The 15,730-nt window shown below is 56.4% G+C and overlaps 1 protein-coding gene across 1 annotated transcript in view; it reads right to left on the reverse strand.

Moving 5' to 3' along the window:
- GTF3C1 (general transcription factor IIIC subunit 1) overlaps positions 1-15,730 on the reverse strand; it is a 76,468-nt gene that overhangs the window by 9,742 nt on the left and 50,996 nt on the right. The window contains exons 20-29 of the mRNA XM_066383110.1: positions 12,666-12,804; positions 12,191-12,326; positions 11,428-11,506; positions 11,121-11,309; positions 9,422-9,579; positions 8,443-8,585; positions 6,371-6,452; positions 3,957-4,069; positions 1,764-1,826; positions 614-707 (exon numbers count right to left, since the gene is read on the reverse strand). Coding sequence (XP_066239207.1) covers positions 614-707; positions 1,764-1,826; positions 3,957-4,069; positions 6,371-6,452; positions 8,443-8,585; positions 9,422-9,579; positions 11,121-11,309; positions 11,428-11,506; positions 12,191-12,326; positions 12,666-12,804 — 1,196 coding nt within the window. The remainder of the gene's footprint in view (positions 1-613; positions 708-1,763; positions 1,827-3,956; positions 4,070-6,370; positions 6,453-8,442; positions 8,586-9,421; positions 9,580-11,120; positions 11,310-11,427; positions 11,507-12,190; positions 12,327-12,665; positions 12,805-15,730) is intronic.

A 15,730-nucleotide genomic window follows, 5' to 3' on the forward strand; every position in this document is an offset into this window, starting at 1 on the left:
CCCTGACCCTCACCCTCCACCCCCATCATCACGCCACACCGAGACCAGAGGGCAGGTGACTGGAGCAAAGGAGGCTCTGCGCCCCACGCCCATGTCTTTGGCTGCAAAGACACCAGGCGTCAAGGCAAGATCACCCGGGATACCACTCTTTCTCTGACTCCTCGCCAACACACGTCTGGCTGGCTCTCCCCCCAAAACAGGTTCCCAGGTGCACCTGGGCCGTGCCGTCCACGCCGCCACCGCCCGGCCCACGCCGCCACGCTCCCCAGTGCAGCCGCCCCCAATCCCTGACCAGGCTCCACAGCAAAGTAGCCCTCCGATGCCTTGTCAGACAGAAGTTCCTTCCCTACCACGAACCCGGACGGCCTGCCTTGCTCGCCGAGCGCCCCCCAGGCTGGACACGAGCCCCTGGGAGCGGGGCCTCGCCCACTGCAGCTTCCCCCTACAAGTCCACCTCTCATCAAAGCACGGGGATCTGGGAAGTCCCTGGGTCCTGTGCCCACACTTCAAAGATGAAAGGAGTGAAGGCCAGAGTCTCGGAGAAGCCAGGCCCCGGGCCCCTCGGCTGAGAAGACAAGGAGCAGGGCCTCGCCTGGCCGGCCTGCGGGCCCACCTGGAAGGACTGGCAGGACTTCATCTGGCTGTCCGAGAGGGCCAGCGTGCTCTGGATCAGGTTCTGGAGCACCAGGTAGTGGATGTCATCCACGCTGAAAGAGGGGGCAGCAGCAACATGAGGCCCGGGCCGACTCAGGTCTCACTAAGCCAAGTTTTCAGTGTCAGAGAAGCGACCCGAGTACCCAAACTCATTTTAAACCAAAAACATAACTTAATTTTTTTTTTTTTTTTTTTAGAGAGAGAAGGGAGAGAGAAGCATCAACTCAGTTGTGGCTCCTTAAGTGTTCATTGACTGCCTCTCATCCATGCCTTGACCTGGGGGCTTCAGCCAAGCCAGTGACCCCTTGCTCAAGCCAGCGACCTTGAGCTTCAAGCCAGCGACCTTGGGCTTCAAGCCAGCGACTTTGGGCTTCAAGCCAGCGACCTTGGGCTTCAAGCCAGCGACTTTGGGCTTCAAGCCAGCGACCTTGGGCTCAAGCCAGCGACCTTGGGGTCATGCTGACGATCCTGTACTCAGGCTGGCAACTTCAGGGTCTTGAACCTGGGACCTCAGCCTACCAGGTTGATATTCTGTCCACTGAGCCACCGCCAGTCAGGCAATACATGATGGTTTTTAAGCCTTAATAACTTGTCAATTTTTGCAGGAAAAAGTTTCAGCAGGGGGTGGGGGGGTGGTGATATAGCCTAGAAACAGGTTTTCACAACAATTAACAATTTTCATCCAATTTTAAACAAGCTTTTCTCCAAAGAGAATGTACAGAGTTAAAAATCAAACTGGATGTCATCCCAGATGAGGACAAAACAGCTGAGCTTTCTCCCTCTTACTCTCAGAAAGCTCACGGGCTCAGAGTCCGGACCCTTTCCCCAGCCGGCTGTGAGCGTAGGCCAGTGACACGGGAGGGCTGGGGAATCAGCAAACCTCTCCTTCCGGAAAAGGGCCAGACAAATAACAACGTCCTTGGGGGCTATCTGATCTGGTTGCTACCACTCAGCTCTGGCGTGCTGATGAAAGCAACGCAGACAAAACAGAGTGGGTGTGCCTGCGTTCCAATAAAACTTTATTCACAAAAACGGGGAGCAGGCTGGAGCGGGCCCTAGGCCCCCAGGGAAGCAGCTGAAGGAGAGGCACTTGGCACGCCAGTACTTGCCTGTTAAGTTCATCCTCCTTCCTGACTTGATCTTTTCTGTCTCCAATCGCTAAAACCCGGTATCTGTATAGGAAACAAGGGAAGGGCACGGCCTTCACTAACCGCGCGGCCGCTGGCTCTCGCTGGCCATTCACTGGCTGGAGTGTTAACAAAAACATGTGAGACTCACTAAAATTCAAACATGTACACGTAAATTAAAATGAGAAAATAGTATGTTCTGTCCATCAAATGAGCGTGTTTAAAAAACGAGGGTTGAGAAAACGAGGAATGCTCATTTACTGACAATCACGACGTAACCTGCGAGAGTGTTAGAGGCAGGGAGCTACTGCTAACTGTTGGGGGGGATATACACTGTGGGCTCAGACACAAGCACGACGTAACCTGCGAGAGTGTTAGAGGCAGGGAGCTACTGCTAACTGTTAGGGGGGATACACTGTGGGCTCAGACACAAGCACGACGTAACCTGCGAGAGTGTTCGAGGCAGGGAGCTACTGCTAACTGTTAGGGGGATATACACTGTGGGCTCAGACACAAGCACGACGTAACCTGCGAGAGTGTTAGAGGCAGGGAGCTACTGCTAACTGTTGGGGGGTACACTGTGGGCTCAGACACAAGCACAAGGAAGAAGGCTGGAAGAAAACACCCCAAAAGGTATTTTGGGGGGCTGTATTAGGTGTTAGAATTACAGATTAGTTCTCCATTTTTTTAAAGATTCATGTAAAGTTATTTTATTGTGTTCATACCAAATACAGGAGTAAATCGTAGAATTGACTTTTCAGAAAACATGGCCGTTTATTTGTAAGACATTTCTTTAGTTTCTACAAAACTAAAGTCAAAACTCATCTTTGCCCTAGTAAATTTTTCCTAAAACTTAGTAGCAAGAAAAAGCACCTTTTCAGAAAAATGAATTATTTTTAGTCAAACAAGGAAATATTTGGAACCATTTCTTGTTTGCCTTGCCTGCCAGAATACTCATGATTAAATTTAGAGTTAAAAACTGTTACAACTGAAATGTTTTCTTTCCTCTAAATGGTTCACTCCTTTAAAAATCTTTATTTTACGGGGGGAGGGGGAGAGGGAGAGGGAAAGGGGGAGGGGGAAGGGCACAAAGAAAACTAGATAGAAGGTGACAGGACAATCTGACTTTGGGTGATGGGTATGCAACATAAAGTGAACGACAAGATAACCTGGAGTTGTTACCTTTGAATATATGTATCCTAATTTATTGTCGCCCCATTAAAAATAAAATTATAAAAAAAAAAAACACCTTTATTTTAACTATCTTCTTTTAAAACATAAGGTTGAGTGATAACTTTACTGAAAATATCTGGGGATACAAGTTACAGACAGGTGAACAGGACCTGTGAAACACTGTCACACCGGAATATAAACCGTGTAGCGGGGGAGCCTGGGGACAGCTCACTGCCATCGGCAAAGCCAGCGTCCCCAACACAGCTTAAGGGCGTCACCTCTGAAATGGCGAGAACCCCTCCTTGGGCCTGGCCTACAGCAGGCGCTACGCAGGCGCTACCGAAATCATTTATTGAACAAATGAAAGGATGAGATCTCCAAGAGAAACGTGGAGGGCTACCTGCAAAGGCATCACAGCTCACAGAGACTGATGAACGCCATCTCCTTACAGGAAGACATTCCGAAATACAGAGGCTGGCGAGACTGTCCCAGGAGGACGGGGAGGAGAGGGGCTCACACTGGGATGAAGCAGAGGAAACAGGCCTGGTTCACAGGACACATGAATTTACAGTCTCCCAGGGTCCTGTGCTCAAGCCCAAGTAGGTTTTTCTCCAGATGCCGAGTGGGTGAGTTGGAAATTGCCGGGGCTCTGAGGACAGGCCCGCTTGGCCCTGCTGCTCACAAGCACTGTGACCTTGGGTGAGTTACACCTCAGTTTCCTTGAATGTAAAGTGAACACTCTTGGCCAAAGCACAGCCAGCACCCGAGGTCAGCAGCGGGGCCGGAATGGGAGAGTGAATGGGGGTGCCCGCTGGGGCTCCGGATGACAGTGGCCGCCCTGTTTCCAGTCACTGTGAGAAGAGGTGAGGTGGTCCAGAGTCAGGAGAGACAGCAGGGTCAGCTGCAAGGCTGAGTGGGACTGCTGGCCGGGGACAGTCACAGCTGGTGACATTTTCTCTCGCCCTATCAGGGTCACACAGAACCTTCTTGGAAGAACCTTACCTGGCAAACAGCTCCTGGAGTGTGTCTGGGATTTCAAAGTTAGGGTTCTTTAGGGATGAACTAAACTTCTCTTTAAGCTTCTCCACAAATTCTTTAAACTCACTGGCACATACCTGTTAACACAGGAGAGTGAGATGTTAAGCCCTTTCTGTCCCTGAAGGGAGGTTTTGGTAAGACATGCCAAAGGGAATCTCCTAACAAACTCCCATGGCAGCAACCTCCCGGAAACATGACTGAGGAGCGCGGCCTCCCGGCCCACGGAGCCACCTGGGGCTCACCTGGCGCCAGCCAGCACGCGGACGGCCCTCACGCCGCCGCCGTCAGCTCCCTCCCAGCCACAGGAAGACCCAGACTAGCCTGCGCAGTCCTCACTGTGCCCGCCCCCCATCAGGCCTGCGCTCTGTCCCTTCCCCGTCCCAGGTCTGCCCCTTCCCGGTCCACTCTGTAAGCACCTCCTTCCTCTCCTTCACCCCAACCCCTGCCACTCAACCGTGGAGCCCAATGTGTCCCCTCCTGCACACGGGCACCGAATGACAGCGTAGCCTCCTCGCTGCCCTGCTCCCTCCGGGCTCACACCTCCAGGCTACCCTCCCGGCATGTCCGACCCCAGACAGACACACCTCCTTCCCCGCTGCCTCCTGCTGCGACCCCTCCCCACACCACACCCCAGCCCCCCCCCCGCTCCCCCCCCCCCCGGCCTTGGCCTCAGCCGGCCACTCAGCTTAGGAGCCTGGTTCAGTGGCACAGACGCTGCTGGTGGCCCATGTTCTCCATCCCGACCTCTCCCAGGTGTGGAGCCAGCTGACCTGGCTGGGCAGGGCACACGCTCGGCCCGCCCGGATGAGTCAGGACAGGGCTAGGCCAGCGATGGCCCTGCAGGGGCCCCTGGGAAAGGCTGTCCTCTCCAGGACACAAGGGCCCAGTGGGCCCAGTGCAACCCCTCCCTGCTGCTTCCGGCCCTCAGGTTCCGTGTGAGGACCTGGGCTCCAGTGTCAGTCAGCAGCTGTGAGGTGACCGACGGGCAGGCGGAGGGCCAGCTGACCGCCAGGGAACAGAAGTCAGTGACAGCGAGCTGGATACTGGATGACATCTCTGCTTCACTGCACATGCCCGTGCGCCCAGCTCCAGCCCACTGGGCACTGGGAACATGGAGCCTCACGCCCCGTGAGCCTGTCCCTCTGTCACCTGCCTCAGAAGCACTCCTGCCAGCCGCGCTCCCCTCCCTCAGGGTGAGTGTGCTGTCTGTGCAGCTGGTCGCCCTGCCTGTCCCTCCCCCCGCGCCTTGGCTCCACTATGGCTGGCTCCCCGGCACAAGGCCCGGCACACACACAGAGTGGAGCCAGCGCCAGCACAAGGCCCGGCACACACACAGAGCGGAGCCAGCGCCGGCACAAGGCCCGGCACACACACAGAGCGGAGCCAGCGCCGGCACAAGGCCCGGCACACACACAGAGCGGAGTCAGCGCCGGCACAAGGCCCGGCACACACAGAGCGGAGCCAGCGCCAGCACAAGGCCCGGCACACACACAGAGCGGAGCCAGCGCCAGCACAAGGCCCGGCACACACACAGAGCGGAGCCAGCGCCAGCACAAGGCCCGGCACACACACAGAGCGGAGCCAGCGCCAGCACAAGGCCCGGCACACACAGAGCGGAGCCAGCGCCAGCACAAGGCCCGGCACACACACAGAGCGGAGCCAGCGCCAGCCCGGGCGACACACACACAGAGACAAACACACAGAGACACACACACAGAGACACACACACAGAGACACACACACAGAGCGGAGCCAGCGCCGGCACAAGGCCCGGCACACACACAGAGCGGAGCCAGCGCCGGCACAAGGCCCGGCACACACACAGAGCGGAGCCAGCGCCGGCACAAGGCCTGGCACACACACAGAGCGGAGCCAGCGCCGGCACAAGGCCCGGCACACACACAGAGCGGAGCCAGCGCCGGCACAAGGCCCGGCACACACACAGAGCGGAGCCAGCGCCAGCCCGGCGGGTGAGGGCGGAGTGGGCTCTGCAGGAAGCCTCCCTCCTTGGCAGTCGCTGTCCCAGCCCCACCTGCAAGAACAGTCGGAATGAATCTCCCACCCTATCTGCGAACTTCCAGGGACGTCTACCTGCTTATAACTTCGGAGGGGCGGTCCTGTTTTCTTAACCAAACAGGCCCACGGCACGGCAGCCCTGCAAAGCTCACATCAAAGTCTAATCACCTTTAAACTCCACTGCTGGAGCCGGATTAAGTGAAGTCCAAAGCCAGAGAACTGACAAGTCAGTTTCCCAGGCGAGCAGGAGAAACCTCCCGTCTGTAAGGCTGGCGGAGGCACTGGAGGCCCAGAGGACTGGCCCAGAACCCAGAAACCCCTGCCTTCCAGGCAGGCTGAGACCCACCACCGCCCCGGCCTACCTTTGGGTCTTCATAGTCGCCTTTTCGACTCATGAACTCTCCAACGAGGGCCTTGTCTTGGTACACCTCGGCCAGGCACACCCTGCGGAGAGCGGCGAGGCGGGAGTGGGAATGGCGTCCCTCTCACAACCCCCGGAGGACCTCTGGTCTAGCATCTCTGACTAAGCTTTTAAAAATGAAGGATTTGGGCTTAGCTAAACCCGACTCAAACCAGGCCTGTTATTGCTCGCACTCCACACCTTGGCGTCTCTGAGCTCTGTCCTCCACGTCTCAGCTGAGACCAGGAATTCCCAATGGCCCACAGGGACTTGGCCAAAACCAAACGAGACAACTTGTGTGAAGTATATTGTAAATGTAGAAACATCACACAGGCGCTGGTGCTCATTATTGACAAGAGCTCTAACTTCCTCCAAAGCACTACTGTCCCCTCCAGACGTCCTCCCATCTCCAGGGAGCAGAGGGCCTGGCTGGCCCAAAGGGAAACGGAGGGAGACAATGAGAGCGTGTGTGCTGGCCTCCTACGAGCCGAGCACGTTAACCGTCACAGAGAGCTTGAAGGTGGACACCTTCACTCCGCTGTGTAGCTCGGGGAGGGGAGGGAGCCCTGAGGTCGCACACGTGCCCAGGGCCAGGGCGGAGCGGTCACTATGGGTATGACTGTCCTGCTGCAGGTGAGGAAGCAGCCTTTGGGCAGATGGGCACTGGCTGGGACCACACAGCTCTGGGCTGCAGTGAGGACGGAGACCCAGGCCGCTGTCCCTGCAGCCCCTGTGCCCGCTGCCCGCTGCTGTGGGACAAGAGCCAAGTTCCAGATCGCACTCCACTGCCAACTCCCGGGCACCAGGGACCACTCCCATCCTCTCTCCGGGCCTGTTTCTACTCTGAAAAACGAAGAGTTTGGACCAGGTGGTCAGAACCCTTTCAAATAGGAAAGTTCAAGACTCTATGCACAGGACAGTGGCTTCACATGGCAAAGCCCCATGGTTATGTGGAACCTAATGGTTCTCAACTGTGCGATTTGACCCCCAGGGGACACCGGGAGACACTCTGGTGTCACACGGGGGTGGGAGGCTCCTGGCATCCAGTGGGTAGAGGCAGGGATGCTCAGCATCCTACAGGGCACAGGACAGCCCCACAGCGGTCACCTGGCCCCGGGGTCCCCGGTGCGGAGGTGGAGAAACTCTGGCTGGGGCTGAGTTTCCTCCACAATTCAGGCTGGGCCCATCTCTCTCTGTCTGGCTGCCTGCAGGCAGCCATGGCTCAGAAAGAAGCCAGAGCCACGCCTCCTACGGGCCCAGGCGGGAACGAGCACTTGGAGGCGGTGCTTCCCAGCCTTCCGTTCCCTCCTGGCCCCCTCTAGTGCTGGCTGCTATGCTTGGGCACCTCCCCAACACCCAGATGCCAGCTGGTGCCCCCACCCAAGCCCATGCTTGTGGAGAGGCTGGCAGTGGCTTGCTGCCTGGGCTGTCAGGAGACAGGGGCAGGGGCAGCTTCTCTGGCAAGAGACAAACGACAAGGACAATGCTTTGCGACCCAGCCACTACCACCACCGCACGCCCGGCCACGGCTGGGACGCCCTCAGGGAACCCCCGGCTCTGCCGAGGACGAGGCGGAGAGAACCCTCGGTCCCTCACCCAGTGCTGTCCAGCTCATTCCTGGCGTGGGAAATGGGACGAGCCACTAATACAGAGGTGCCAGGAGCTTCCCCGGAGGGCTAAGGGCAGTGAGAGTCCCCAGTGCTGTGTGTGACCTGCAGTAAGTCACCGGCTGTCTGGCCTCTGTCTTTCCACCTGTGACAAAGGATAACAGCACCTACTCCACAAGGCTTTCCCAGTGTCTAAATACTTTGCGTGGGAAAGTGCCCAGTCTGGCCCAGCCCTCAGGAAATCGGGGACAACCCCGCTAGCGAACACCAGCACTGGCACAGGCTGCTGGCGGGCACTGGACAAGTGGGCGTGCTGCAGGACTTCACCCCGGGCCCTGAGTAAATGGGGTGAGGGAAGAGTCAAGAACAAAGGGGAAGCACGGGAATGACCTTGTCCTGGAGCCAAGGAAGTTCAGATAAGGCTTACTTATAGTTCAGATAGGCCTGGGGGTTTTTGATTATGTAGCGAGCTCTTCGTCCAACCGAATGAGACGTCTTATCCAAAGACTCTTCAAAGGTGGCGTGCAGAATGTCCCGTACAACCTGCCAGGGGACGAACGGGCCCTTCACCTGGATGAAACACAAAGCCAAGGCGGGACATCAGTATCCTCGGAGCCCATGCCTGGATCACTGACACAGAGGAGCGGGGAAGATACGCTTTGTGGAGCCCCCTTTATCAGTGGACACTCCAAACTGCCACCTCACGTGTTACTCAGTCATGTTAACCTGGCACCGATGACATGCCCAGCACAGAGTGAGGGGTGGACCGTGAGGAGTTTGAAGTCAGGCTGCGGCCCTGCACCACTCCACACTGACTCAGTGAATGCTGACTGCGTGGTCACTGTGTGGCAGGTGCCATGCTGGGGTCACCATGATGAAAACAAATAAGTCTCTGTCTTGAAAAGCAGCCACTCCAGCGGGACAAGAAGTGCCTGAGGCAAGAGAGCAGCATGATGTTTACGTCCAGGGGACAGAGTGAGACACAGTGTTCTTCCCTCTGACAGGCTCTGCCTTTGCAGAGATACTGAGCAGTGACTGAAAGTGAGATCAGAACTCTCCCAGGCACAAGGGGGAGGGGGTGGGGGGTAGAGGGAGAGGGAAGGGGGAGGGAGAGGGAGGGGGGAGGGAGAGGGAGACAGGAAAAGGTTTGAGTCCTGGTGGAGAGAACAGCTCCAGTCTGCTCTGCCTGCAGCCAGGCAAGGATTCGTATGTATTAGCCTAAAGAAATGTGCACAAATGGGCGTGGTGTTAACTTGCAGGATTCTAGGAATGCTTTTCCCAGGGGCCACTCAGGGCAGGTGAGACGGGCGGCCTCACGGCCACAGCCTCCTGTGTGGGCTGGACAGGAAGGAGCTCCTTGGGAGAGGGCCGCAGCCGGGGCGGGACGGGCAGGGCCGCCCCAGTACCTTGGTGTTGAGGATGTTGCTGGCGATCCGGCAGAGCACGAGCAGCCCGTCCTCCTGCACGGACCAGGTGACGCGCAGCCGGGTCATCCTCTGCAGGGCGCTCTGGTCGGCCTCGTCATGGTAACGCAGTTTTTTGCTTTTTTCTTCCTGGGGCTCTTCTAAGAACACCAAGAGGAGAAGGGTTTGGAGCTGTCTCTGTGGAGAGGGGACGGTCTCTGCCCAGCTAGTAAGACCAGACTGAGAGGACTGGTTATCAGAATCACACTGAGTCTGGAAGCCATACAACTAACCACGAAAGACTCAGCCCTTCCTGACGGGCTTTTCACCCCCTTCCATTATTTCTCTTTGATGGACGTGCACGGTGACAGGCTGGACAGCCCGAACGCAGCCTCCGGGTAGTTATCTGCCCATCTCCAGTCCTTCCTACTGCGAGGCCGAGCCCTCTGAAGGCGCCCTCACAGACGCACGTGGGCACGCTCAGGGCACGCTGGCCGGGTGAGCGGGCCCCTACCATCCTGCTGCTCTGACCTCCGAGATGCCGTGCGGACTCTGGGCACCACAGGGACAAGGCCTGCCCTACAGGGCTGCCTGGTGGACTGGATGAGACTGAAAAGCCTACTACTGTGCCCGCTGCAATGTAGCTACTAAATAAAGAACAGTCGCTAACATTATGGAATATTTACTGTGTGCCCAACACTGGTTTACACCTTTTACATATAATAACTTATAATTAAAATAAAACTTTGCACCAACCCTACGAGAAACATGTAGCTATTATATATACCCTTTTCTGTAGCTGCAGAATCTGTCACAGCAGGATACAGCAACTTGCCCAAAGTCACACAAAGTAGCAGAGCAAGGGTTTGAACTTGAGCTGGTAACCACTTGGTTTTTCCAAGATCTCCCCTTGGGGGAGCGAGGCATGGCAGTTTCATGAGGTAGACACCATGTGCTATTACCAATTCCAAAAGACTGTTTAGTGATTTTCTTCCAAATTAAGGTAGAAGAGAGGCAGGGCTGGAAGATTTTGATTCAAAGCAGTACCACCCCTGTATTTTGCCTGGTAATAAATTCAGGTCTTTGTGAACCAAACTGCCCGGACACATACTGAATAGACTAAACAGAGGGGCCATTTCACCAACACCTGCCAGGTCTGTTTTCATCTGAAATAAGCTATCAGATCACTGTTAAAACACACAGACCACTTAGGGGATATAAAAAGTTGTCTGAAAAAAACAGACACCAGTCTCCTCGCTGCCTCCTTCACCATACACACTGCCCCGATGGAGACCGACGGTATCTAAGGTCCCCACCTGTGGGCTTCATGAGATCTGGAGAGATCCCGCATGCTTACAAGACTCCTGCCTTTCCTCTAACTTAATATACAACAAACCTTAAACTCTGGCCTGATTAGCATAAGTACAGATATTAAAAGGTAAACCAAAAGAATCACAGGATTCTGGCTGCTCAGGAGGAGGTTTTGCTAAGCTTTTTTGCAGTTACTGAGCAAAGGTCTCTAACATAGAGAGCAGGGGCAGACTGCGGAGTGAAGCCCCGTGCCACCTGGATGCGGAACGCACGGCAACCACGCGGGGGCAGCACTCCCACCCAGCGAGGGACAGCGGCGGCGAGAGTGCCACAGTCTCCGAGCCCGAATGGACAAGACAAGGTCTGGCAAAGGCAAGGGTCATCGTGTAACCTTTTTTCTTCTTTTTGATCTTTTTTCCGGTGTCCTTCTTCAGCCGTTTACGCTTCTGGCTCTTCCCACCCCTCACTCGCCGGTTCCGGTCCAGCAGGGGCTCTCGGTCCACCTCGAACTGCTCGTCCCTGTCCACACAGAGCTCGGCTCCTGCCCGGGCTTCTCCCCAGATAGTCAGCCTGCCCCCGCCTGGAAATAACCGCGGGAGACACGCATTTCACCAGGAGCTCCGCGAAAGCCAGGGTCCAGACGAGACGGGCAGCCCTGAGCTGCTCCTCGTCTCCAGGGACGCTCCCCGCACACGAACCTCCAGCCCCGAGGGGCAGTGGGCGCTTGGACAGCAGAGACTGGAGTCTCACGGTGAGCCCGTTCTCGGACGTGGCGCTCTGAAAGACAAGCGCCGCGTAGGAATGAAGCACGCGGCCCCGGATCCCGGGAGCCCAGAGCTGTGCATGCGCGGAGGGGAGCAAGGGTCTGACGGAGCAGCTGAGGACGCCGCGCAGTGACCACGAAGCTGGCGGGGCGGCTTCGGGGCGGAGCCTCCTGCCCGGCCACGTTCTTACTGCCTTGCACGCCCTCTTGTCTGACCTGTCTCACAGACTCCCGGTTCTTTTTTTAAAAGGAACACCGCCCTGACCTGCGGTGGTGCAGTGAGTAAAAACGTCGACCTGGAACGCTGAGGTCGCTGGTTCGTAACCCTGGGCTTGCCTGGTCAAGGCACATATGGGAGTTGATGCTTCCTGCTCGCCCCCACTTCTCTTTCTGTCCCCTCTCTCTAAAATGAATAAATAAGATCTAAAAAAAAAAAAAAAAAAAAAAAAGGAATACCTGCCCACATCACAGAATACAAGAGAATCAGCTAAGAAAAGAAACCAGGCCAGGCAGGTAGGCAGGTATCTAAGGGGTCCGATGTACCTTTAATACTAATGGAAGTAAATGGCTCCCTGGTCACTTTTGGTTTTACCAACACAGGAAGTCGTGAGGCGGGAAGGGGCCCCGTGGTGGCTGGGCAGTGCGGGCACCCCACGGGGTGGCAGCCGGGTGGGGGCGCCCACACCTCAGAAGCCCACCTTCCTGGCGCGGCTGATGATGTAGCTGGTCCAGATCCAGTTGCGCTTCAGGTGTCCGTAGAAGCTGGAGTCGAGCCCGGCAGCTCCCAGCCCGTCCCCGGGGATCGAGCCGTCATCCACGACCTCCCGGCTGCCCCTGGGAGGGGAAAGCAGAAACAAGAGCCCTCTAGAACCGAAGGCAGCGCCCATGAAGCCGGGATGAGCATTTCTCACAACTTTTACCTTCCCAGAAGAACACCTGACAAAAGTGAAGAACTTGCCAAAGCCTCAGATTTTTAATGTAAAATTCCCAATTTTTGTGTTTTGGTACTGAGTCATTTTTTGAAAACGTGCAGTTTGAGGCATGGCTGGGACCAGGGCATGACTCAGGAACTTCTGTTCAGACACCCGAAGCCCCACACAGGCGAGCTGGGGCCCCTGGGGGAGTATTTCCGTGAGCCCGCGCGTGGGGACGGCGCGTCAGGGAGGGACGCACGTGCTGTACTCCAACATGGCGCACTTGCGCTCCAGGTTGTGCTTGTTGATGGCGTTCTCCTGCTCCTTGGGCAGACTGCCCTCGTCATCCCCACCCTCGTCGGGGCTGTTCTTCCTGACGCGTGGGTAGCGCACCACACCTGGAAAACCAAACAAGCCCTCTGATGACGCCTTCCTGCGCAGTGCTGGCGGCCACCCTGTGCTGCTGAGTGGCCAGGGGAAAGCAGACTCCCTTTCTCTGACCGGGCCCCCAACCAGAGGACAGGGTCTGAAACGGGAAGAACCTCTCCGCACAAAATGCCGTATGACAGGCGCCCGAGGGAGCAGCAGGAGTAAAAGGCTGATGGGTGAGCTGAGAAAAGGGCGGTACACAGGCTGAACGCCACTGAGGTGGGCGGGCAAGCAGGCAACCGAAGGACCCAGCAGGCTCAGGGAGCGGCGAACAGAGGCAGCCATGCCCTCCTCCCCGGGGGAGGGGGGGGTCCCAGTGGCCACGCTGTGGGCCAGCAGAGAAAGCAGCAGGCGAGGATGGCCGCACTGGGCTGTGGCTGCAGGGTCGGGCTTGGCGGGGATCTGTCTCCCTGTGGGCAGCCACGAGCAGCCAGATGTTTCCTGAGTGCCCACAAGGTGTGTTCACTCAGTGGAGCAGTTACGTTCAGTTACTCCACAATAAAGAAAATTGCATTTCTCGGGGGAAAAAAAAGCTACTACTAAAACTACTGCTTGAGTAAGGCAAAGAAAGATTATGATAATTTGCACACTATCAAAGATCTTCTCATAACATGCACATCTGGAGAAGTTGGCCCGGTGGGGGGAGGGCCATGGAGAGAGGCCATGGCCCCCAGCTTTCAGCCACCTTCGCAGAGACATCTGGGTCGAGCTGCCCTTCAGCCTGTAAGGTAGCGGTGGTGGTGTTCCCAGCAGAAATGAGGACACTGTGAAACACGCTGTTCTCGAGTCAGGAGCTGACAAAGAGCTTGTGCAAGGTCAGGCACTGACCGGACAGCTGGACCTAGAGGACTGAAGCAGTGCTTCTCATGTGCACCACAGGCTGCTCGTTAACAGTGATTTTCAACCTTTGTTTCTCACGCACTCATAAACTAATTACTAAAGAAAAAGGGGCCCTGACCTCTTCTTCTTTAGTAACTAATTTCTTTGTGCCATGAGATGAAAATGGTTGTATTTAGTCAGGGACACTGACCTTAGTAATTAGTGTGTGTTTGTGCCATGAAAAAGAAAGGTTGAAAATCACTGCGTTAGAAACACGGATTTCGGCCAGCCCCAGAACTCCTGAACCCACAGCTCCGCACGGCCCAGGAATCTGCATCCCGCAGGCTCCCAGGCATTGCTCGCGGGCACGCGTGTTCCAGAGCCCCTGCGCACGTCTAAAGCACGCGCACGTCTTCTTACACGCTGCTTTTCTTGGGCCCTGGGGCAGAACCCCTCAAATGTTTGCGAAATGAAGGGACAATCAAGGCCTGATTAACAGATTCAATAAACTTCCACATTTCTGCTCATGAACACTAAGAGGGAGAGATGGAAATTCACCAACTGTCCAGCCTGAAAACCTTGGGTGCAAATAACATCCTGGCTCACAGATTTTTATCTAGGGATAAAATGCAGGGGAATTAGAGAACTTTTAAAATCCAGAATGGTAAAAGCCTAGCTTACTAACGAACGCCAGAGGAGTCTGGAATACCGTCCTCAAGTTTGTCTGGGCTCATCCAAGGCTCCAAATACAAGTCCTCGTTGCCCTGCTGGCACGGAACAACTCAACCAGGCAAATCACGTGACCCTTGCTGTGCAAAAGTCAATGTGCAACGCTGATCACGCGGCTTTGTGAGGAGGAAGAGGACCTGGCTTCTTCCCCAGGTGCAAATCGACTGCCAGCCCTTTTCTCCTGGTCGGAGTGGAAAGAAAAGACCAGATGAAACCTGGTTTCGAGGAGAGCAGCGCATTGGACCGGAGGCTCCACAGCCTCCACAAACCCTGCAGGCACGCCATCAACACTGGGGGGCGCTGTGCACCGAGCGCTCTGGGAAGCCACATTTCCTGTGATCTAGGAATTCAGCGTGAGCTAAGATGGAGGGAAGATGCTGGAGAGGCTTTCTCGAGGAGTTGACACTTGCAGGAGTGGCCGCCTGCGAGGGGAGCATGGGTCGGGGGGTGTTCTGGGGACAGGAAAACAGTGGGGGCAAGGCCTGGCCCATGTATCAGCAACTCTCAGTTCTTCCAAGCCGGCCCCTTTCATGTCCCCAGCAAACGTCTCTCCTGGAATTGGGTCACAGCCCCCTAACTGGCCTTCCTGCTTCTACTCCTGTGCCCTCTGTTCTCCAGGGCGAGCTCTGTAAAAAGTGCTCTCGCTGCTCCTTGCTTACAACCACCCGATGTCCTCTTGCTGCTCTCAGAACAAACCCAAACTCTACCGTGTCCCGCAAGGCCCCAGTCTGGCTCCGCCCACCTCCCAGTCCTGGCTGCCACTCTCCTTCCCACCCACGGTGGCCTTTTCGGTTTCTCCAAACACACGTGGGGCACTTGCCATTCCCCCTGCCTGGAATGTCCCCCAGTTCTGGGCACGCTCACCCTTAGAACTTAGTTCAAATGTCTCCTCTTCAGAAAGGCTGCTCATGACCACCCATTTAAACGCTTCTACTCGTCACCCCGAGTGCTGTCACCCCGGCCACTCCCTGCACAGCACTCAGCACATGCTGCAGCTGTGTGAGTGTCTCCGCCACAGGAGCGGAGTCTCATGAAAGCGAGATGGCTGTGTTACTGCTCATGGTCAGGCATGGGCCATGACACGCCGAGGTGTTCAGTCAATACCTCCTGAACGAACACCTAAATAAAGACCAAGTGGGGCCGCGTGGTCCGAACAGCTAGGGCCGCACACCCTCCACAACGAGGCCCAGCCCTCCCTTCCCTAAGGGAGCCCCATGGAGGGCCCCACGCCCTCCCTTCCCCTCCCTAAGGGAGCCCCACATGCCCTCCCCTCCCCTCCCTTCCCGAAGAGAGCCCCACGGAGGGCCGCACGCCCTCCCTTCCCCTCCCTAAGGGAGCCCCACATGC

The sequence above is a fragment of the Saccopteryx leptura genome, chromosome 4 (genome assembly GCF_036850995.1).
Source record: "Saccopteryx leptura isolate mSacLep1 chromosome 4, mSacLep1_pri_phased_curated, whole genome shotgun sequence".
Classification (NCBI taxonomy): domain Eukaryota; kingdom Metazoa; phylum Chordata; class Mammalia; order Chiroptera; family Emballonuridae; genus Saccopteryx; species Saccopteryx leptura.